This window comes from Chelonoidis abingdonii, chromosome 1, assembly GCF_003597395.2.
Source record: "Chelonoidis abingdonii isolate Lonesome George chromosome 1, CheloAbing_2.0, whole genome shotgun sequence".
NCBI lineage: Eukaryota > Metazoa > Chordata > Testudines > Testudinidae > Chelonoidis > Chelonoidis abingdonii.
Genome location: NC_133769.1, coordinates 81,358,230 through 81,382,134, shown reverse-complemented (window position 1 = coordinate 81,382,134; position 23,905 = coordinate 81,358,230). Strand labels below are relative to the sequence as shown.

General features: G+C 38.0%; 1 protein-coding gene across 3 annotated transcripts in view; it reads right to left on the bottom strand.

Annotated features, from left to right (window-relative positions):
- Positions 1 to 241: 241 nt before the first annotated feature.
- Positions 242 to 23,905, bottom strand: part of LRRIQ1 (leucine rich repeats and IQ motif containing 1) — a 173,402-nt gene continuing 149,738 nt past the window's right edge. For 2 of the 3 annotated variants that reach the window (XM_032804639.2, XM_032804641.2), the window contains 2 exons: positions 20,692 to 20,812; positions 1,605 to 2,838 (listed from right to left, as the gene is read on the bottom strand). In XM_032804639.2, the coding sequence (XP_032660530.1) occupies positions 2,702 to 2,838; positions 20,692 to 20,812 (258 nt within the window). In that variant the 3' untranslated portion in view covers positions 1,605 to 2,701. Of the gene's footprint in view, positions 396 to 1,604; positions 2,839 to 20,691; positions 20,813 to 23,905 lie in introns of those variants that run through there. The other variant, XM_032804640.2, reaches the window with a different exon arrangement.

The following is a 23,905-nucleotide window of genomic DNA, read 5'->3' as shown; positions in this document are numbered from 1 at the left end:
GCCCTGAGGAAAGTAGGTACAGTTCCCCTTTACAATGCATGAATTTGGAAATACATATCCCCTTCATTTGTAGCTGCTCTCACATGTGCAGTGGGGTGCAGATTGCCACCTGCTACACCCCTGGGTATGTGTCAAATCACATAATGAATCTGAATTGCTAAATGTTACATTCAGACCTCTGCTTCGGCTGATATACACATAAAACAAATAGTCAGACATCTACTTAGTGACTGTACAGCTGCACATATTGAAAACCATGTTATTTAAGTGATGGAAGAAGGTTGTTCCTGCAGAGGTGCCATCCTTGATAGCATAATGGTAGTCATAGTTTTCAAATTTGGGCATCTACGTGGCATCTAGTGGTGCATCTGGATCTTCAAATTTGCATTCAGTATCTAAAACAGGTATTTGATCAGGTAAGTACCAATTTGTGCACACATCTAAAGAACTGGATGCTGTACCACACTGCTTATGGGCATTTTATATTCTTGTTTATTAAGGATAGAAGCTTACTCCACAGACAGTTCTATTGATACATTTCTATTCATCCTGAATAAGGTAACCAGTGTAATGTGGCGTGCTCCATCCCCACCCTTGGATGCCCCAGAAACCTCTCAGATTTGGTCAAGTAAGTAGCAATTTGATGTGAATTTATTTATAAATCCCATCCCCAATATAGTATGAGGCAGCCAGAGACAAATAGAGTCTCCCTTCCTTGAAATCTCAGTGCATACTTGGGATCAGCTAACCCAGGTTCTCCCCTCCCTTCCTTCCTGTGTCTTCTTTTATACTGCTCAGCTCATGGCTAATAGGTTAATCAGCCCTCCCACCCTGATCAGCGAATTAGCAGTGTATTCCCCAATCAGCCTTTTCCAGGGGAACTGACTGGTGCCTAAGGCCACGTCTAGACTACCCGCCATATCGGCGGGTTAAAATTGATTGCTCGGGGATCGATATATCGCGTCTCATCTAGATGCGCTATATCGATCCCTGAGTGCGCTTATATCGATTCCGGAACTACACCAACCCCAACCGAGTTCCGGAATTGACATGGCGAGCCGCGGACATCGATCCCGCATGGTGAAGATGGGTGAGTAAATCGATTTTAGATATTCGACTTCAGCTACGTTATTCACGTAGCTGAAGTTGCGTACCTAAAATTGATTTTCCCCCGTAGACCAGCCCTAAGTGATCAAAGCGCAGGCTCGTCAGTTACTTTCCAGCATTCTGTCACACTGGCCTTTGCTATCAACAGCAGGCCCAATGGAGTAAGCAACAATTTATCTTTTTCAAAATTTAAATTGTAAGAAATTAGTGAATGTTTTTGTTCCTTTTAAATAATGAGGCATTTCAACAGGCAGAGATCAGCTTTATGACTTTGCATATGAATAGTAAAAGTCCTTAAACATCAGTATTAATGTACCTTTCCTTTCGATTGTTCAGAATAAAAGGCAATAACGTCAAACACTTTCAATCCATATTAACTTGTGGGTGTTAAAAGAAGACAATATGATGGACACAACAAAACAACATCATATGGAATTTACACCATTTGCCAAAAATGAGGACAACATAAGAATTTATGTTTTCTTTATTGACTGACATCTCAAGCCCCATTAGCCTTCCCACTTCAGTCTCAGTTTGCAGCAGTTTAAGGCTTCACAAGAAAGGATGAGACAAAAGCAAACAGATGAGGAATCACCAAAGACTTGCTTCTCTATATCCAATTAGCAATTTCCACCTTCTAAACAGAAACCATTTAAAAGATAGGAATACAAATCAAATGACCTTCTCTGCCCTGTCTATGGATGAACGTAGTGATTATTAAAAACAATGAGAGTTATGCACCCACTTCAAGCATGCTAAAGGTAAACATAGTATTTCTCAGGCTTCCCTCTTTAAAGCTCTATCACAAAACTTTTACGCATGCACACTTTAGTTTGAATGAGACTGATTACTTGAACAAATAGCGACTGCCTATCCTTGACCTAGAGATGTAATGCTACACTACCATGGGAGAAAATTTCAGGATGGTAAATTCAATTTTTCACTGGAAAAAATGTTGGAAGCTCTTAAAAATATAAAACATTAGCAGCTTGCCATAGCATCACAACAGAACAGCACTAACATAATTTAGCATTAGAATTCATATGCACCTCTCATCTTACTAGAAACAGATTAGCATTTTATAAGCTTCTAACGTGCTGAGAATTTCCATTGCTTCTTCAATAATACATACATGTAGACTTTTCTCAGGGTACCATTCTTGGCCATTAGAGTTCACAACACAGTTCATAAGTATAAACATGATATATATCATTATTGTATTATAAGAAATCAGTACTTCATTTTCTAACATACATCCTCAATGACCCATGATTGCATTTATACATCTAAACTAGTTATGAGTAAACCCACAAATCACATTATAGTAACAGAAGTTAATGGATTCTGTATTCCATACTACATGAACACAGAAGCAACTGAAAATACAAAATATGATATGTATAGAATATCATCACCAGAAAACGAAAACAAAACAAAAAACCTGCAAAACATGTATGGTAAAATAAATCTAACACAGTTCCCTGAAACTTTGTATTTAATTGGTAATAGATATGTAGAATTCTGAAATAACTGATAATCACAGACCTCTTGAAAAGAAACAGCTCTCCATACATTTTGCATGTTGAAGTTTCAACTAATTCTTCAAAGATTTTGCCTTCTTCTTGCCACTTCCCCATCCCCCACTAAGCTGGACTGGATGGTCTCGAAACGACATCCGCTCTTTACGAAATGGACCCAGGTGTGTTCTTTCTGAAGCAGATATGTCCTTTGCTAGACGATCAAACAAGTGGCATGAAAATATGTAATCAGTTCAGCCAAATTAGATTATTTTAATACAATAAAAGTAAAAATTCTTCCATCAACATGTCTAATTTGGTAGTTTATATCTTTGCATAGCTTATGTCTTTTGTCTTTGTGCTTTTTCTTCAAAGTAATTTCAAGGTTTAAAAGAAGCTTGTAGGAGTAATTTTGTAAATATAGTACAGTATTTTGGAAAATAAACAGCAAAATTATTAGATATAGGCAATGTAGTTTCCAAACAAGTTTCCCTGCCCATTTTGAAATTATTTTAAAGAATATGCACAAGACACATTAGAGAAACAAGTCACTCTTATAATTAAAGATGTTCTGTAACCACACAAAGAACAAGCTTGGTGGTTTTATCTATTTAATTGGTTATTGTTTTGATAAATCAGTACAAATATAATGGGTCAGATTTGCTCTAACTGCAGTCAAAGGAAGTTTTGCCATTAGTGCTGATGAAAACAGAACTGGGATAAAAAGCATATATAAAGACACTATGCCCCCAAAACTTTTAAATCTTATGAAATTATTCAGTATTCAGTAACATCTATACAAATAATGCAACTACTGGTTTCTACAAACAAGCAGCGTGAGACAAGATGGGTAGTTTAATAGACAAGAGAGTAATATATAGAGTGTGCCACAGATGTAATTTTTATTTTAAGAAAATCAACCTTGCAATTGATAGAAATGTCTTCCTCCCTCTCATTAGGCATGTAAAATCCTCTTATATTCTGTGTAACACATCTCACATTGTGTAGCAAATCCTCAGAGAGGAAAATGGTGATGATAACACAGTTATCTAAGGTGTCTATTACCAAACAATTAGGCTAAGCAAGCATAACAAAATTTTACAAGTGACTTTCTGCCAGTTATCAATAGAACCTGTTCTAATTTACCCTTTTTGGGTAGTCCATACATTATTTTCTACAATTTTAACTGGCTGCATTAAAGGCATTCATATAATCACAGAGATTAGAAATGAAAAAGGCCTATTATATCACCTCAGTCAAAACAAGATTGTACACTATTATATATGTATTGTTTAATTTAAAGTCCCAAGCAATGGCACCCTCGCTACTCCTTTTGGAGCTTATTCTACAGTCTAACAGTATCTCAACCCAAGACACTTCCCCTGATTTTCAGTCTCCATAACCCCTTTTAATTTTATCCCATTACTTCTAGTTATACTGTCATGCACAACACAAAATAACACTTCTTTCTTCTTGATATTTTAACCCTTCAAATATTTTTTATGTATCCCTGATTTTTAGTTGTGGCTTAATCAAACAATACATATTTTTCTTATTTAATTTTTCCTCACAATTCTTTTCTGATACTACTTACAGTAGACCTAATTAATACTTTGTCAAAAATGACTGTGGCAGCTGTTGCTCCATGTACACTAGGGCTCTCAACACTGGGTGATTTTGTTACCTTACCAATAGTAACAAATTTTTAGAAAATGTCACTTGTACAGACAGGACCTTTATTAGGGAGCAAGGAGTTGGAGTTAAGGTATATAATAATTAATGAAGTTTATTGTAAACTTTCAGGGCATTCTTTAACTGGAGACATAAAGTACTCACAGAAGATACCCGAAGCTGACAACAGCAGAGTGGTAAATTCAATAATTTCTTTGGAGTTTCAAATTAAGTGTAATAAAACAATAATACAAAGAAGTTTCTTTCTCAACTGAAGGAGAGATTCTGAAGTTGGAAAAAACGGCTGCTAAGAAAAAAAGGCACCAAGAATTAAGAATATGGAATACGATTTGTTTATTTGTGAAAAAGAGTAAGTCACTGTTACATGTTTAGACTGAGAAAAAAAAAAAAGCTGGTGCTATTGTATGTGTGTGACAGTCCAGCATTTCTCTTATAAGCTGTAGCAATACGAATGGGTAAAGGTGGTGACACTAATTATGTTTTTCCTTTCCCCATCTCACACCTTTTTGTACATAATTCATTGGAAGGGACCGTACTATGAAATATTATTCTCAAATGGTAATGTAAGATTTTTTCCCAATTTGTTGCAAGATAACTGTTAATGTTTTACAAAATTATTGAGATATATGTTTCTATTTGGACAGAAGGGAACCATGTTATACTACAGCATGAACTGTTCTTGCCCCAACGTCCCCAAACTTCAGCTTCAAATGTCCACACATTTACTTTGTATTTCTGATTGTAACTGATTGTTATATTATTTTTTTTGTAAATAAATATGAATTTAATAATTTTTAGAGTTTGCAAACTGTGTCGACAACAAGTGGTGTTCCAACAGTCTGTGATTAACCTGGTGGGAAGAATGACAACCATATCTCAGACTTCAAAAAGCCTACACAGTTATACAATGTCACAGAGTAGGATTAATCTCTCAGTCTTTGGATGATTTTCCAAGTTTCCAGAAAATTCTATGTGATCAGATTCTCTGTTTCACTGAGTTTATATTCAGTGGAGCAAAGAGGGGGATTTGTAAGGGTGCCAGTTGTGGCTCCCTGACTATCTAGCCATTCTCTACCTCCATAACTGACAAGATCCATCTATGGGGTGCAAAGGATTACTCTTTAGGGGCTAAAAAACTTCAGCTACTCTCTGAAGGGGAAGACTAAACAAACTACTATAAAATCCCAGGAGTTTAGGGAAGCTATAAGATAACCACACAAGACACGTCACCTCTATGTGCGTCAGTTCCCCCAAATCTGTAAAATGGAATAATGATACTGACCTTTGTGAAGCACTTTGAGATCTATCGATGAAAAGCACTATATAAGAATTAGGCATTATTATTACCACTACTCACAGTCTTAGCAGAGAGGCTAAAGACTGAATGGATAGGGAGATTAAACAACTTTGTCATACCTAAAGACTGTCCCTTGAACACAGAATTGAGTCAGATTGGCATAGGAGTACAGTGAAGCCTGTTCTTTTCTATATCTACTCTAGACTGATGCTGCAGGCTTTACACACAGAAAACGAGCACTGGTTTACACATTAATGACTGGGCCCTGGGATTGTGTGATCTATGCCAGAAGCAGTCTGGGTAGTCAATGGATGAGTTTGCCAAGTAAGAAAAGTACCCCAATTTTATCCCAGTCCTTTCTGGAGTTGAATGTGGAAACAACCTGTGGGGAAGAAAAAGAAAGAGGAGCCAGCTGCAGGGCAGACACTGCAGAACCAGGAATTGTCTATACACAAATTGACCCTGAAATAACTGTTTTGGTTGCAATTCAGTTAGATACTTTAGAGAAAGTTGTGCATGGACGCACTGATTTTGCATTAAGAGTGTCTTTGGCTACGTCTATACGACGCGCCATTTCGGCGCGTTAAAATCGAAAGCTCGGAGTTTGATATATCGCGTCTCGTCTAGACGGGGATATATCGAACCCAGAGCGCGCTTACATCCATTCCGGAACTCCACCAAAACAAACGGAGTTCCGGATTCGACATGGCGAGCCGCGCACATCGATTCGGCGCGGTGAAGAGGGGGGGGGAACTCGATTTTAGATATTCGATTTCAGCTACGCTATTCTCGTAGCTGAAATTGCGTATCTAAAATCGATTTTCACGCGTCGTGTAGATGGGGCCTTAGTTATACAAAATGAGCGTCCATACACAGACTAGCACTGAAATAACAAAAGATGTCAATTAAAACCAATTTAGTTATTTTGGGGTCAATTGGTCTGTAATTTTAATTTAATCTGTCTCTTAATTCTACATTATCAAAATAGAAACCTGGACAAACTTTTCTTTGAGCAAAGCATTCCACTAAAGAAAGAACCATCACCAGTGTTCCCAGTCCCATCTAGATCCGAGGGCACAACAGGAACTTACAAAATCAGAAACACCGTTTTGAATTGAGAGAGTATTCCTTACTTATATCGCCCCACTTATTCCCAGAAATTCTGTACTGCAGTCTCTCACTGAATTGAATGGGTAACTGAAATCCCAGCTTATGTTTCTTCTGTTTATTTATATTTTTTATTCTGATTTCTCTTTTCCTCCTCCTTCTCATTGGTATATGTGTTTGTAGCTGCTTGTTTCCTTCTGGCCACAGGAGGCCAAGCAGGAATATTATTTTAAAGTGTTTTTTTAAACAGCCAAGAGTGGGGACAACAAAAGAATGGAGAGATAGAGGAACATGACTGATTGGAGCTTCGAGAGATAAAGCCAGAGATCCTGACTTAATAATACCTGGCACTTGTATAGCGTTTTGTATTTTTCAAGGTGCTGTAGCAAATATTAATCTCAATGGGTCTAATTACATAAGTAAGAACTGCACGATCAGGTATTTATTCATTGCAAAACTATTCTGTGGGCCTTCAGTTGTTATCTTTGTGCCCTTTCTCAAAGTCAGACCCTATATATAAACAATAATTTGCAATCTTTACAGGGTTAGTTATAACTCTTTATACTGATATTGCTAATGATATATAAAAGCTCCTATTATATGACAATACGAACAGATTTTACAACAGCATTAGATTCTGTAATAGCTTCTTTTTTTTAAACCAAAAAACATTGCTCTGAAATGAGTGGACAGTGGATTAGCATACAACTGAACAAACAAGTAATTTTTAAGAGAACGTTTGCTGGCAAAATAGCTGGAGGCATTTACATTAATCACTTGTTAAATATATGCAAATAAACAATTTTGACTAGTTATTTTACCTTCACTTCATTTTGTGTTCCATACATTAATTTGTATTGGGTCTTATCCAAAGCCCGCTGGAGTCAACGAAAAGACTCCCATTGACTTCAGTGGGCTTCAGATCAGGCCCTTGTGTTTTTTAAATGAATACACATTGTGACAAAATAAAATAACGCAAAACAACAAGATCGTACTGGCATTTGTTTGGCAACTACAAGAATACCCTTATTAATAAGTATGATTAGTATTACATTTAAATAGAATCAGACAAGTCTATTAAATAGAATAATTATACACTGACTGTATTAAATTATAACAGTTAGCCAGGTGGGCATAAAATTGTGAACAATTCTTAAACAAGAAAAGTGACCTAACTCATACTATTCATACCTCTAAAATTGTGAAGCTGTTATTGAAAATGATTTGTTTATAGCAACACTGTGTGTTTTTGGCTATGTGATGCTCTAAGTCTCAAAGATATTTTCAGGTGCTTGTACGCACCAAGTAATATTTTTGTTTAAATATGTGCTGAAAGCATCTCTTGAGTTTAGTTAGCGTGTTCATATTTTCAAGCAGTCACTTCTCTGAAGTTTAATCTGTTTTCTGCTAATGATTTGTTCTGGTCTTTTTTGGTTAAATCCTTGGTTCTTTAACAAATGTCAAGGTTTACATATGCTGTGTTTGGATAAGTAATGCAATATGTAAAATGCTTTGAATGAAACTCTTGGTATCTAGAAAAAAACCTTTGTTAAACAAGTTATGTTAGAAATTTCATGATGTATGCTAATACGTCATAGGATTTTCATCAATACACCTAACATGTTGTCTGGATATATAATTAATTTCAAAGTCCTTACCATATTGTATTGCTTAACAGCAAATACTGCAAAAGAAAGCATGGAGAGAAAAATTCAACATTTTAATGAAAGTGACCAGAACAAATCCTTAGCAGCAAAGCGTTTACAGCAATTTAAGCTCTGCGAATGACTTCGATTCAGCAGGTTTAGGGGTGAGCTAGATGCTACAATCTATCAGCATTTGTTTTGTAATGTTGTTTCTTATATTCACATTGAAGTTACACTCGCCGCTTCCTCTGAACGTTATTTGTACCATTTAAACTTTTTTTTATAAGTAGATAAAAATCAGGGGAGAAAATAAATAGAAAATGCTGCGGGTGAAATTCTGGTCCTTTTGAAATTTATGGGAGTTTTAGAGTAGGGTGAGGATCTTACCCCCAATGTATAACATATTTAGTATCTCAATAAACAAATATTGTGATCTTTCTTAGTTACACTGTCTCATAAATTTTTAAACCAGTTTAAAATGACATTTTAATACTTTTACTCTAATTTTCAAATTGATCAGTTTTCCCTGTATTATTATTTCACTCTTATTCTGTAGTAGCATCAAGAAACCCCAACCACTTTTCAGACACAAAAACAGACCTGTTAAAAACAACTCTTCTTATCAGATTTTGTAATATAAATGAGACTTTTAACAAGCGTACTATTTAGAAAGGGATGTGTAAAGATCAAAGATGAGGAAAAAAGTCTCACGGGATTTGGGGTATAACATCTTTTATGATAAAAGCAGCAAAGGGTCTGTGGCACCTTATAGACAAACAGACATATTGGAGCACGAGTTTTGTGGGTGAATATCCACTTCGTCTCATGCTCCAATACGTCTGTTAGTCTATAAGGTATCACAGGACTCTTTGCTGCTTTTACAGATCCAGACTAACGCGGCTACCCCTCTGATCTTTCATGATATTCTTGTTGGTTAAATCCTAGTCCTGCAAACATTTAGGCAAGTGTTAAACTTTATGCATGGGTCTTCTTGACTTCATGTTAAGGACTTTCACATGCATTTATACGATTGGAGCATGATTTTTGAATTTTATAAACAGGACTACTAATTTCAAATATTCTTTTGTCACTTCAGCCCACATGTTTTGTCACTTCAGTTACAAATGTCTATGCACATGAGTACCCTCACTGATCTCCGAAGGACTACTCAAACGCATAAAGATACTCAAATGTTTAAGTGTTTGCAGGATATGGGCCTTAAATTGCAACTATTTATTTATGGCATTTATATATAATGAAACAATGTTTTTGTCATAAACAAATGGTTAAGGGTTAATATCTCTTTCACCTGTAAAGGGTTAAGAAGCTCAGTGAACCTGGCTGACACCTGACCAGAGGACCAATGGGGGGACAAGATACTTTCAAATCTTGGTGGAGGGAAGTCTTTGTTTGTGCTGTTTGTTTTGTTCGTTGTTCGCTCTTGGGGCTAAGAGGGACCGGACGTGCAACCAGGTCTTTCTCCAATCTTTCTGAAACAGTCTCTCATGTTCAAAATAGTAAGTATCAGCTAGAAAAGGTGGATTAGTCTTATGTTTGTTTTCTTAACTTGTGAATGTGTATTTTGCTGAAGGATTTTTACCTCTGTTTGCTGTAACTTTGAATCTCAGGCTAGGGGGGAGGGAGTCCCTCTAGGTTATATGAATCTGAATACCCTGTAAACGTTTTCCATCCTGATTTTACAGAGATAATTTTTACTTTTTCTTTCTTTAATTAAAAGCTTTCTTTTTTAAGAACCTGACTGATTTTTTTCCTTGTTTAAAGACCCAAGGGGATTGGGTCTGAACTCATCAGGAATTGGTGGGGGGGAGAAAGGAGGGGAAGGTTAATTACTCTCTGTTTTAAGATCCAAGGAGTTTGGATCAGTGTAGCCTCTCAGGGTAACCCAGGGAGGGGAACGTCTGGGAGGGGGAAAGGAGGGGGAATGGTTTATTTCTCCTGGTTTTAAGACCCAAGGGGTTTAGGTGTTGGGTTCCCCAGGTAAGATTTTGGGGGAACAGAAAGTGTGCCAAACACTATACTTTGGCTGGTAGCAGCACTATCAGATCTAAGCTAGGAATTAAGCTTAGAAGGGTCCATGCAGATCCCCACTTTTGGACGCTAAAGTTCAAACTGGGGGAAAAACACCTTGACAGTTTTAAAAAGCCAATAATCCAGTTTCTTAATTTCCCTACAAATAACAGTAAAACACAGCATTTTGTAAATCACAGGTGGGACCGATATTAAGGTTGCTGGCACTTCCCATTACAAGACTATGTTTTCAGTTGCTTTGCCAAGCTTTACCTATTTTGGCTGAAATAAATTTTTCATGCCAGCTATCTGCCTCAGGCTGATTCTTTTTATTTTGGTGACCTTTTATGTGAAAGCTCTACAACATCCGTGCTATGGAGCAGGGGCTTCAATTTTAGCAAGGAGGCAGCCTGTATGTCAAGGATGTGTCTTTTACCATTCCCATGATCTGTTTGAATTTAGCCATGTTATAAGCCTTTCAAAAATCTAAGTTCTCATGTGATCAGTACAGACTTGCTAGAGCTTTGCAGATACATTCCAGAAGATTAGGCCCACATTGAGCGTCTCTGGTCTGGAGTTGCAGGGACTGAGTAGGACTTTCTCTACAACTGCTCCTGCAGGTTGGGCCAGTCCAGGCATGGAACAGGAAACTGCTTGAATCAAATGCAAAGGGAGCAAGAACTGGATTGTGTGTGTGGGAGGGAAGGAGGCAGTATAATAGGACAGGGAGCCAGTGGTGGGGGGAGTTTGAGACTGGAAGCTGAGGGCATGAGGAGCTGGGAGGAGAGAACTGGCACTGAAATGGCAAGGAGACTGGGATTGAGAGTGGGAAAAAGACCCCATGGGACTGGTGGTGGGAGACTATGACTTGGATAAGAAGCTCAGGACTGGAGCCTGAGACTGGCTAGATGAGGAGAATGGGACGGGGACCAGGGCCGGTTTTACAAAGTGCGGGGCCCAATTCGAACAGTTTCAATGGGGCCACGGCAGGGATGACAGAAAACAAACACGTAAAAAAACAAGTGGAGCTTGTACTCACAGGGCGGTGCTCTGAGTCTTTGGCGGCACTGAAGGACCTGACACCAAAGTGCCACTGGAGACCCGGATCACCATGAAGTGAGTAAAAATTAAAAAGGCACCTCTAGCCAGGGAAGGGAGTCTCACTGAGCGTGGGGCCCTCTTAGGCGTGGGGCCCAATTCGGGTGAATTGGTGGAATAGGCCTAAAGCTGGCCCTGACTGGACAAGGAGCCACATATGAGGAAGAGACAGGATTGGGACAGGTTGGAGGCAAAGGAGCAGAAGTGGTCAAGCTTGTGGAAATAAGAAGAAAAGTCTGTGCCTATCAGAGCACACTCCTCTCCAGAGCCTGAAATGAAGCCCCAGATTCCTGTGTCTCACCATTCCCCTGAAATCAGAAAATATCAATAAAACCCACTGGCAAAGTGGGTGCTAATTCAGACAGAGAATGATGACAGGTTATTTTACTCAGTTAGCTCAAGCGGCAGAGGTCTGTGTGGTGGATCTAAAGGTTCTAGCCCTAATAATCACCCAAGTAGATGTCAATATATTACATGATGGAATTTCTGTTTTTTCAGTTTGCTTATTTAAAAACCTAGAAAATTCTATACAAAAAACTACATTAAAACAACATGATTAATATTGTAAAGTCAAGCTGGCAAAATTAGGAAATACCAGAATTAAGGTTTGCCTTGCAATCTTAATTCATTTCCCCATGTACGCATGGACTATGATACAGTCTTCAATTACAAGCACAAGCACTATTTTTTCCAATCAGACTCCTGCCTCATTCAGTGCATATGATGGATCTGCTGTGAAGATAAATAAGCATTGTGTAGTAAAGGATGCTTTTGTCTGTTGGACCCCAGTCCATTTGTTGTAGACGACAGAAGATGTGTAGTAAATGAGGAGGGACTGTAGTTTCATGGTCAAGACACTGAATGTTGTCCTGGAGAATTCTATTCTCTCTCTGACTCTGTCACTAAGTTACTATGTGATGCTAGGCATGTCACTTAAATCAAACTTTTCAGAGGTGATCATTAGTTATGTGTTCCTCCTTTTCACACCCTGGAGTTTGAACTGCAAAGTGCTGAGCACTCACAGCTGCAACTGAAGTCAATGAGAGCTGTGCTTTGAATGTATATCGTGCTATATTATGCTACATGCTCTGAAAAAAACCAGGAGGTAAGTATCTCAAATTGTGTGCCAAAAATTAGTGGATACTTTTGACCTAAGTCTCTCTGCCTGAGTTCCCCATCTGTAAAGTGGGGATACCAACACCCTATCACAGGGGTGTTGTGAAGATAAATTAAATAACGTCTGGAAGCACTCAGATACTACAGCGGGGTGCCCAAACTTACTGACCCTCCGAGCCACATACGATAATCTTCAGAAGTTTGAGAGCCAGGCACACCTTCCAGGGCTTGGGGTTCTGCTCTGTGGAAGGGTGGTGGGGCTAGAGGCTTTAGCCCCACAGGAGATGCCTGCCTAGGCTTGGGGCTTCTGCAAGAGTGGGGCTGAAGCCCTGAGTTCTGGTAGTCACCTCCCATGGGGCTGAAGCCCTGAGCTCTCCCTAAGTCTGGTAGGCAGAGAATGGGAGACATAGCCGGGGCCCTACAAGCTGCACTTTAACTGTAAAAGAGTCGCATGAGTTTGGCCACCCCTGTACTATAGCAATGAGTGCCACAGAAAAGCCCATATGGAAAATAATAATTCTCTCTTCAGAGCAGGGTTTGAACAGTGAGAAATAAATAAGGCCTAGGCCACACATTGAACAATAAGGATAAAACAAAATATTGTATAGCTGCCTATTAAATAAGCACTATCCATTCTGTGCAAAGGGATCTTGTTGGAAAAAAATACACTATGTAATCATTTAACTAGACTCTCATAATGAATATGCACAAGGGAGTCAAATTAAGGTAGCACAGGCACCTTAATTCTGGCCTTTCCTAACTTTTGAGTGTTTGACTTTTTAACCTTAATAATGTTCTTTTAATGTAGTTTGTGTGTGTAATTATAGATCTATGTCTGTCTCTCTATCTGTTACATTATATATATATAGGCCTCGGAGGTGAAAACAATATTTATGTATGCATTATTTCTAGGGTTTTCCCAACAAAATATGTATCCTAAAAACAGATTAAGCACTTTATTAAAGGGATGCAATAAATAGGCTTTATTATTATGGTATTAATGAATTATGGGTGAAATCCTGGTCCCACTGAAGTTAACGGGAGTTTTGCCACTGACTTCAGTGGAATCAAGATTTAACCCAGAAGTCCAGCTTTTCACTCTGTCCCATTATTACTTGCGATTTGCTACTAAAATCAAACCTAAGCTGCTTATCTTGTAAGTGGCTGCATGTGGAAGGATCCCTGCATCTGCACATTGAAGTCAATAGGGCTCCATGAGGACATATAGGATTCTACCCATGCTGAATCACCTCACTTGTAGGCTTGAGGCCATAGGTTCTGGAAGTAGGGGTGCAGGGCTGCTGCTGCACCCCCTGGCTTGAAGTGCTTTCCATCATATACAGGGTTTACAGTTTGGTTCCATGGCTCTCAGCACCTCCACTATACAAATTGTTGCAGAACCCCTGCGTAAGTCTAAAGAAAATTTTTGAAAAAAAAACCCATGTCATTTCCATGAATCTGTAATTCATTGTGCCATTTTATTTTATGATGCACTGTCAAATTTTAAATAATATAACTTGAGAGTAATACTGCACTTTTGTCATTTAATATATCCAGAAAAAAGTTAGAGAAAATAAAGAAACTGTCAAAGCTGATAGACCTACAGTCTCACCAACCAACTTTGCTTTGTTTTAATGATAAGTACATCACTTGCCTCACGTGTCTGGCCATGTGTTTATTTTTGCCAAGAAAGGCCTTGATCATACAAATTGATTTGCACTGTTACAGAGCTCCATTGACTTTAAATGGGGTTCTCAGTGATGCCTGGATATGCCTGGATGGATCCATTTGTAGGACCTCCCCTGTCTTGACACGGAGATTCCAAGCAGTTTAGCTAACTCATAAATGAGCAGGAAATATATAACTAGTATTGACTTGCTCCTTTTCTCACATATTACTCCTGGTAGTTAACAAAATAATACTACCAAGTTTTCATAAGTAGCTATCAATACACTTTACATATTTGGTCAGTATTATTATCCCCATTTTACATATGCAGAGACTGAGGTATAGAGAAGGGAAGTGACTTGCCCAAGTTCACCTAGCAGGTAGTGACAGAGTCCCACTCCAATACTTTTCTCAGTAGACCACAGTTTCTCCCAAGTAGCTATAATATAAGCCAGTGATACAATTCACTTGCTATACACAGAAAATCAGTTTTCTCTTTCTCTCAGATTTTGCACAAACAAGTTCTATTCTGTTGTGTCTCCTCACACATTGTGCTTTAAAAACAACTTAATAAACTCAATAATAGCTACAGTAACATTACGTAACTTCTGTTAGTAGCTGATATTGTTTTATTCTTAATTATATATTGAATAAAAAGTATCAATATTATATCCCTCACAGTTGAAAAAGTGCATATTTGGAAAGTCTGTATTTTGATTACAGCTGAGAGGACAATACAGTCCTAAATATACAGAGATGTTATACATTTAAATAAGTAATTATTACCATGAAGTGCTCTCCACCTTAAAGGTATATTTAAAATTTTCAGACTTTTCAATAGTATCCATGCCATTCTACTAGGTATTACAACCTTTATCAAGATTTCAAGCATGTTAGAATCGTAGAACATTTCCCAGTCACCTCACACGTAAAGTTTGTACAGCTGTCTGTTCTCCCATCATGACTTCTGTTTGATGGAATGCAGGTCTGCCAAAATATATGGACACCTCACCCAGCTATAAGCCTACAGAAGGTATCCACCTTACTCCTAATTATGGTGGCAGTAGTTGTGATTCCAGACATAAAGCAGGGTTCGATTTAATGTAAGGCCAGGGTTAAAAGACCTTATTTTATATGACTAAAACACTATATCTTCTACAAATTTACAGCACTTAATCTGTGAGTGAAGAGTGAATTTTATGGCTATTTTCAAGTAAGTTGTTAAGCAGTTAAAATTAATTAAAAATGATCCCTTAAAAATTTCTTTATAAAATTACATTGAGTTTCAGAATCTTTCAGGCCTCTCCAATGGCTTGTTACTAATCCTTTAAACATTCTATACAGTCAAAATGAGAAAAACTGGAAAAAGGCACATTTGAAAAAGTTTGTAATTAAGCAACTTCATTAATGACTGTTGTTTGACATTTATTACAATCAGGGCCAATTCAACGGCTCATGTCAATCTTTAGTGCCACTGTGATATCAGAGACAACTCAATCATTCATCATCATTCCTCACTCATTAATTTGCATGCTGTAGTTCTACTGGCTAGAGTAAATCAATTAAGTAAGGGCAGCTGTACCCAATGCTGTCTCCTCTGAGGGTCCAGAGCATTGATGCTCCTGTAATTCTCCAGCTGGTTGAGCAGACAGAAGCTAGAATACTCGAAATTAAGGTTTCCATGGTAACTTTGCCTTTTGTGCATTTTATTACTATTAATAAACATTTTTATACTGTTGTAAACGTATATATCTCTTTAAAGATACAAGGTCAAATATGGAGATCCTGGTCCATTTTTTACTGAGGCATATTATCATTGGAGTCAATGGCAGTTAGCTAGGTATAGAATCAGTAAAATATGAGTAAAGACTTTGGGATTTAGCTCAGAAATAAAATGTTTCTTGCCCCATGAGTTTACAGACTGCTAGCAGCAAAATAAAGGTAAAGATGATAGAGAAGACTAAATATCTGGAATGACTGTCTGGAGATTACTGTTTATTTAATTTGTTAATTTAACTAGAGAGTTTTTTGTAGTCTTATCACTGTAGTATACAAATGCTTCATTAACCATGATGAACTTAATTTCACAATATATTGATGTAGTAGAGCAGTAATCTAGGTGGGAGGTGACCAGGGAGCGGATAGAGGTTTAGTAGTGGAGATGGTAAGTCAAGGATAGATTCTGAAAAGAATGATAAGGAAGAAGTGCCAGAATTTAGTCATCTGATTAAGGCAAGCTTCCTTGCCTGAGAAGTGATGCTTTCCTAAATCAGCGACTCAGCAAGAGAATAGTATGTGGGGAGGAGGAGAGGTAAGAATTAAAGGTGGGTTACTGAAAAGCACCTGTGTGATTTAAGAGCACAAGTCCCACTGATTTTCAATTCTAAATCATGCATGTGTGTATGGGAATCCCATTCTAAAAGATAACAAAATTACAGGCCTCAGAAACAAGGAGGAGAATGGAAATAAAGGATGAGAAGGCCAGTGATTAGGAGAAAAAAAGGATATGTTCAAACTAGGAAAAATGGAGATGGTGGCTGGACATCGCAGAAGAGATGTCAGAGAGGCAACGAAAAGTGCAAGACTGGTTGGAGTGGGGAGAGGTCTGGAGTAGAGGCAGATTTAGGGATAGTTAGCATTGGAAGTCAAAACCACAAGAGGAGTCATGGTGACAGAATGAAGGAGGAGGAGACTGAAAACAGATCACTGTGATCAGGTCTTGCACTATATGACACAAACTGGGCATTGGTGTAAGTATTTTAGTTTATCCTTCCAATTTGTCAAAGCTGTACTATATTCTAATTCTCTTTAAAATATCCAATCCACAATTTTGCATTACCTAAGCATCTAGAATGTTAATGGTCTTACATAGAAATGATCTACAAGCTTGGTTACTGTCCTATTTACTACAAAGTTCCTGACATTAATTAAAATATTAATTAGTATTGGACTTATACCTGAACTTTGCATGACTCTATTTGACAATAAACCACTAATAATCACCGCTAAAGGTACACAGACTAATTAAGACAATTAAGAAGATATACTCGCTACTTATTCACCCTGCCTCTTTATACAATTACAAAGGGATAGGAAATGATATTGAAAGGCTGAACATTTAATAATCATAAACATTTTGTTTTTAACACCATACTCCATTTTGCTTTTAGAATTCTCTGCCACAAGATGTCACTGAGGTCAACACCTTCACAAAATTCAAAATGGACTGAACATTTATGTGGATAATGAGAACACCCAGAGTTATAATAGCAATGATTAAAAAAAAACCAAAAAAATTATCAGCCATGAATTTTTGAAGGGATATAAACCCTCATGTTTCAGAGTACAAGTCAATCTCTAACTAATGGAGTTGTGATGAAATTTTTCCTGGGGGTAGGCTATCCAAAAAATCACCACTTCAAAGTTTCCTGAACCTTCTTCTGAAGCAGCTAGTACTGGCCAGTGGCAGAGACAGGATACTAAAATAAAAAGACCACTTGTCCGATCCAATATGGCAATTCTTATATTCCTATTCTTTATGTTGATGTTTTAGCTTCTTGTATATCCAATTTGCAGTGGCTCCATTTAATCCATAGCACAATTTTCTTTATGAGTACATTCTGTGGAACCATATCAGATGCCTTAGTAAAGTTGAGACATACTGTTCTACTGCATTTCCCTTATCCACCCCCTGCCTGGGAGAGTACAGGGTAGAAAGAGAGTCATTGAGTTTCCTTGACCAGGAAAGGGAGGGATGGGGAGAGAACAGCTCAGAACTTGAGTTTACTTCTCCAGTGAGAACTTTGCCAACAGTCTCATTTTGGCTATCACTGTCTCAGATTTTAGTTCTGAGTTCTAGATCTCATTTAACTGCATCTCTGTCTTGAGGATACAGAGCTGCTTGGGTTGCTATACATGCTGAAGGGGCTGCTCCTCATAGGTCTCATTGATCCTAGTCAGAGCTCCTTTTCTTTGTCCTGCACTGCAGAGACATAATGGGAGCACCAGCTACCTGCCCCACCCCACCCCTTCCAGGAGAAGGAAAGGGAAATATGAAAACATGGTGTGGGAAAGAAAGAAAGAGGGGATATAAGAGAGAAAGAGAAAATAAAAAGAAGAGAAAGATTGCTCACTGAAGCATGATGGCAAGATGTGAGGGGCTGTGATGTGTAGCAGGAGTAGGTGAGTAGGTTGGGGGGAGGGGCATAGTGAAAGGTAGGAAAGACAAGTTGAGAGAGACAGAGATTTTTGCCTTTCTGAGTCAAAGACCCCACACATTTCTCTCTCTTAAATATAGTATTCAGCTACAATAAATGTGACCATGGGACATGGTACTCACTTGAGCCAATGGAGGGTTGTGAATGAAAGATGGCTAATGGGGGGCAAGCAGAGAGACTCTAACTCATATTTTTGTCTATACTGGAATTAACATCACACACACACACACACACACACACACACACACACACACACACACACACACACACACACACACACACACACACACACACACACACACACAGTGTCTTGGTTTTGTATGCCTTTAGTATCAATCGTCTTCTGAAATCTGTAACAAAGACATAAATACAAGGGCACTACTCTGAATTACAATTCTCCCTGAGTTTCTGGGTTGTGCAAGGGAGGATAGAGGGGGACGGGCCTACTGCCACTCTCAGAATACTCCACCCCGTCTCACACACACCTAAACACAATACAGCTCTGCCAACATTTTGTTCCTTCCTATGCATTTCTTTGTGTGGTAGTGGTGGTGGTGTCCGTCCTTCCCTTTGTGCCCAATTCCCAATTTGGAAAAAAGCTACATGGCTACCCAAGAGATGAAGGTGATACACACCCCCATGTTTACGAGGATGGTCACACAGGCCTAGGATTACAACCTAGGACACAATTGTTATATGTTGTTATTTAATAAAACAGACACTCTCTTTTCATCATTGTATGTGATCTGAGGTTTCTATATATATATTGTTCGACATATGTTGCATTTATGAAGGCTTTTAAATTGAATTATAGAGAAGATGCATTCATTATATATGAATCTGTTTATGAACAATTCATTTAAGTGTTCATTACAGGACTTTGTATCACTGTATACTTATGAGCACAGTGGGCTCAACCCTACTTACTTTCAGCTCAGTGGGACTTTTGCCATTGATTTTACTTAGTGTAGGATTAGATGCACTGTTTTCTTTTTTTGCTGTTAGTGGATTTTCTGACTGACTGACTGACTGTATTCCAGCTGTATCATTATTTCAGCCTTTATTTTAAATGTTTTTAAATTACAGTAGCAAAATATAGATTAAAAAAGTATTCCTTATGCTTTTATGTCTACTTTTTTCTTTTAGGACATCAATTTATTGGACTTTGGTTCAAGTTTCATTTAAACTGAACAGTCAACATTAATGTCAATGGTAATGGTCTGATCAAAATATCTGAAACCAGTGACTAGATTTACTTTTTGTTGAAATAACCTATTTTACAATGATATGAACAATCTCAATGAACTTCACTAGTTATACAGTACTACTGAACTACACAAATCTGCCTAGGTCTTTTAATACCTCTTACAACTCCTATGTGGTCTTTCCCCCTAATCTCTCGAATTTCATTTATTTTTGAAAGTCCCATTTTCCAAAATCTGCATCAAAAGTATAAATAGAATATGGAATATAATATATTTATACAACAGTTTTCCCAATTTTCCTCAATTAGTTTTACTATGCAAAGCAAAACTTGAAGCTTAAAAAGTTAAGCTTTTTATGATTTTTAATAATTATTAGAACATTTATTTTCAGTGTTGATTCTCTTGTTTATGTCTATGAAATTTAAACGGTGATAAAGTTTCCACAGAACTTTGAAAATACCATCTGCTATAAGAGTCAAGCAGTCATCACTACTTCCATTCCAACTTAATAACTGAATTCATGGCAATATGTGCCTTGATTGGGATATATGTACTGGCATTCCGTGGTTATATAAATCAACTTTCCCTAAATATTTGAATGAACTTTTATAGAGGAAAGACAAGAAATCAATTCTTTAGAAGTACAAATTTTTTCTTTCATAATTAAAGAGTTAGACAAAAATATGTTTTTAGGAAATGAATGATCAAAAGATTTGGTATGGCTTAAAGGAGAATCACATTTCAATTATCTAATAGACAAAAATCTAATGATGTTAATTTTTTGAAGTGATTTAGAAGGTATACACACACACAGATAGAGAGATAGATAGATGTAAAACATAAAGGGAAAGTTTCAGGTAAGAAAGAATCAAATATACATGTTACTAGACATTCCAATGGCTGGCATTCTACCCTGTCTATATGAGAATGAAGTTAGACAGGCAATTCCATCAACTCATTTTAAAGTGAATATTGAAAGAAACCACAACTTACTTGAAGATCCTGCTGAGTTTCTGTGTGGCTGATTATTTTTTTCTCTGTTCTGAGTCAAAGCACTTCCACTGATCATGGAAATAAGGTCTAAATCTGTGTCTTCTCTGCTTACAGGGCTTGCCTGGGAGCAGTGGGAGAGAACGTACACAATCATGAAACAAAATATGACATTTTCTGAATGCAGCTCACGTTACCTCAAATAAATAAACAGACTCTGTCAAATAACCTTCTTCCAAATGATACCACAGTCTTTTATTGCTGCCTCAGCTGAACAAATGCACTATGTCAAAGCATTTTTGTAAATAAGAGCCGATCTTAAAATTGTGGTTTGCGATCTGAGTCAGTACACAACAAAAGAAAACTTTTCAGTACAGTAATTTTGAAGAAAATCAATCTTGCAGACAGCTGATGAAACCTTAAACAGCTTAAGATCATTTACTGACCGGTCTATAATTTAAGTCATAGCTGAATGCCAGAAATGTCATATCAAATTATTTTCTGCAATAGTTATGTTTTATCCAGGGCAAGTATCAATTCTATCAATCAAGCATGCAGTAAGTAATTTTATCTTTTAGTGGTTTGCTACTTAACCATGGCCATCAAAGAGCATTTAAATTATACACCGAGTATTATATTAATTATAATCTGGCATGCAATGGTGGTACATGTTGGTGATGGACATGATATATGAACCTAAATACAATAACAAAGAATTGAACTGTTCTCTCATTTTAATACTGGGTTCTTGACCTTGGGGGCTCATAAAGCATGAGATAGAAACAGTGACCTGGAAGATACCATACTCCATAGATGACACTCTTAGGAGCTTGAACCTAGATGTACTTAATGAGAATTCCCTTATCCAGAAGATCTGAGATATTAATCCAAGCAGGGGATATCCTGCAACAGCCTTGCTTAGGAACCTAGCAGTCCACTGTGCTTTTATGGTCAGTTCTCTTTCTAGTAGGGAGTGATATTTCTAAAACAAAAGCAGATTAACAATATACATATATTCAAATGTCAGAGTCTCCATTCTGGTGGGGAGTAGTAAGCTGTCAAAATGCATCTCCTCAATGAAAACAATGATAGGAAAGTAATTATTTCTTCTCTGAAGATACCCATTTTGATAGATTTCCATTGTGGGAGACTAAACTGCACCAGATATGTCAAAGAAAAAAAGCTGCAATAGGAAGTGTGTGACAATAAACATAGTCAACATACATCTTGAACAGGAGCAATTTTATTCTACATTATTACTATATAAAAACACACGTGGTCACACACATACATATGTGTGTACACGTTTTGGGCTCAACTGTGACATTATGTGTCAGCTTGTAGGGATCCTCAGCAGGAACTTCAACTTATTGTGCTTCAATGCAAAGAGAGAAAGGCCGCTGTACCATCCTTGGTGCTATCATACCCAAGTCAGGAAAACCACTGCTTCAGATCCTCCCTCCTTCTTCTGTGGAGTCTAGCAACTATGGTGATACTAGATAGACTTCAATAGTTTTTGCATTCAAAACAGCGCAAGAACTAAGATTGCTCACAGCCTTTGTGATGACTTTCTGAGAAATGAAGTCTGCTCCAGATAAAAATTCACGGGCTGTTTTCACATTGATCTGGTGAAGAAGGGCTTCACTGCACCAGATGTGAGTAAAGGAATGATATGAAAAGGGATATTGACTAATGAAGGTGGAACACCATCACCAACTTTGGAAAGAAGTCAGGCTGTGTTGGGAGCACCATCTTGTCCTTGAAAAAAACATTGTGTAAGATGGAGGTTTTAAAGACAATCTGCAAAGGAAACGAAAAAGGTCTGTGTCCCTTTTAGCTTGTTTACAATATAGAAATAGGGCCTAACATGCTATTTCAAAACAATGCTACTGTTAAATAAAATTTTGGGTTTTAAGCAGATTCTATGTCTGAGAGGAAAATTAGGAGACTTCTGATATGACAAGTACCAAAGAAATTAAACTACCATTATGAGAAAAGTAATAGTATCTTATGTCAGAGAGACATAAAAAAGACAATAGTCATTGACAACAGAGCACCTGTAAGTATTAAATTCCTGACTTGAACTGGACAGGTAAAAGATATCATCGTAAAAAAATGCCCATTGTAATCTCCATTCAAACTGCAACTAAATTCTGACAGTATCAACGATCTGTAGAAGGAAATTTCAGAAGCAGAGTAAAAAGATTTAGAAAAGAGAAAGAAAATGAATCCACCTCCACGTTAACAGAGTGAGAGCAAGAGAGCTTGCATGAAATGGAATAAACCTGGCATACACTCATTCTCTGAGACTCAGAGTGACTGGTTTTATTTTATGAGTATCAGGCTTTTTCATATCCTCACACCTCCATCTCCTTCTGTCAAATGAAAGCTGCTGTTTTGCGGGATTTGTAGACTGCCTGCACCACATTGCCTTTGTGACCTTTAGCACTGCCAGATAAAAGAGGATTTACTTAAAGATGTAACTGGGGAGAAACATTAAAATACATTTCCCCTCTCTGTCTCTGCAGTGCTTTAGGATTTTCTCCTTATCTGTGAAGTTGTGGAGTCATACTATAACAGCTCCTGTTCTTGGAGCTCCAGGAGATGAGGAATTAATGAGCAGTGAGTGGAGTCAATTTTCATGTAGTTACATTTCCATTCCAGATTTAAAACTTCCGAGAACCCCATGTTAGAGAAGATTGTGGGATCAAGCCTTGGGTTCCTCAACCCACAATGCACAAATTGTTCCCTTCACTTTTATCACTCTTCCAGACACCTTCCCCATTATTGCAATTTCTTGCTGGAGCTGTTATAAAGTCCAAAGTGCAACCTCTCATCCTCTAAGGCAGGGGTGGGCAATTATTTTTGCAGCAGGGCTACTCCACAATTTTGCTAAGTTGTCATGGGCCGCACATTTCTACTATATTAATGAAAGCGGTGTGGGCTCTGGGAGGGAGTTTAGTGCAGGAGGGGGCTCCGGGCTGGGGCAGGAGATTGGGGTGCAGGAATAGGTGCGGAGTGTGGGAGGGAGTTTTGGTGAAGGAGGTGGTTCTGACCTTGTGCAGGGAGTTGAGGTGCCGGAGGGGATGTAAGGTGCAGGCTCTGGCTGGGAGGCACTTACCACAGGCAGCTTCCGGCCGGTGGTGTAGCAGGGCACTCAGGCAGGCTGCCTGCATGCCATGGGCCCCATACTGCTCCGGAAACAGCTGGCTGCTGG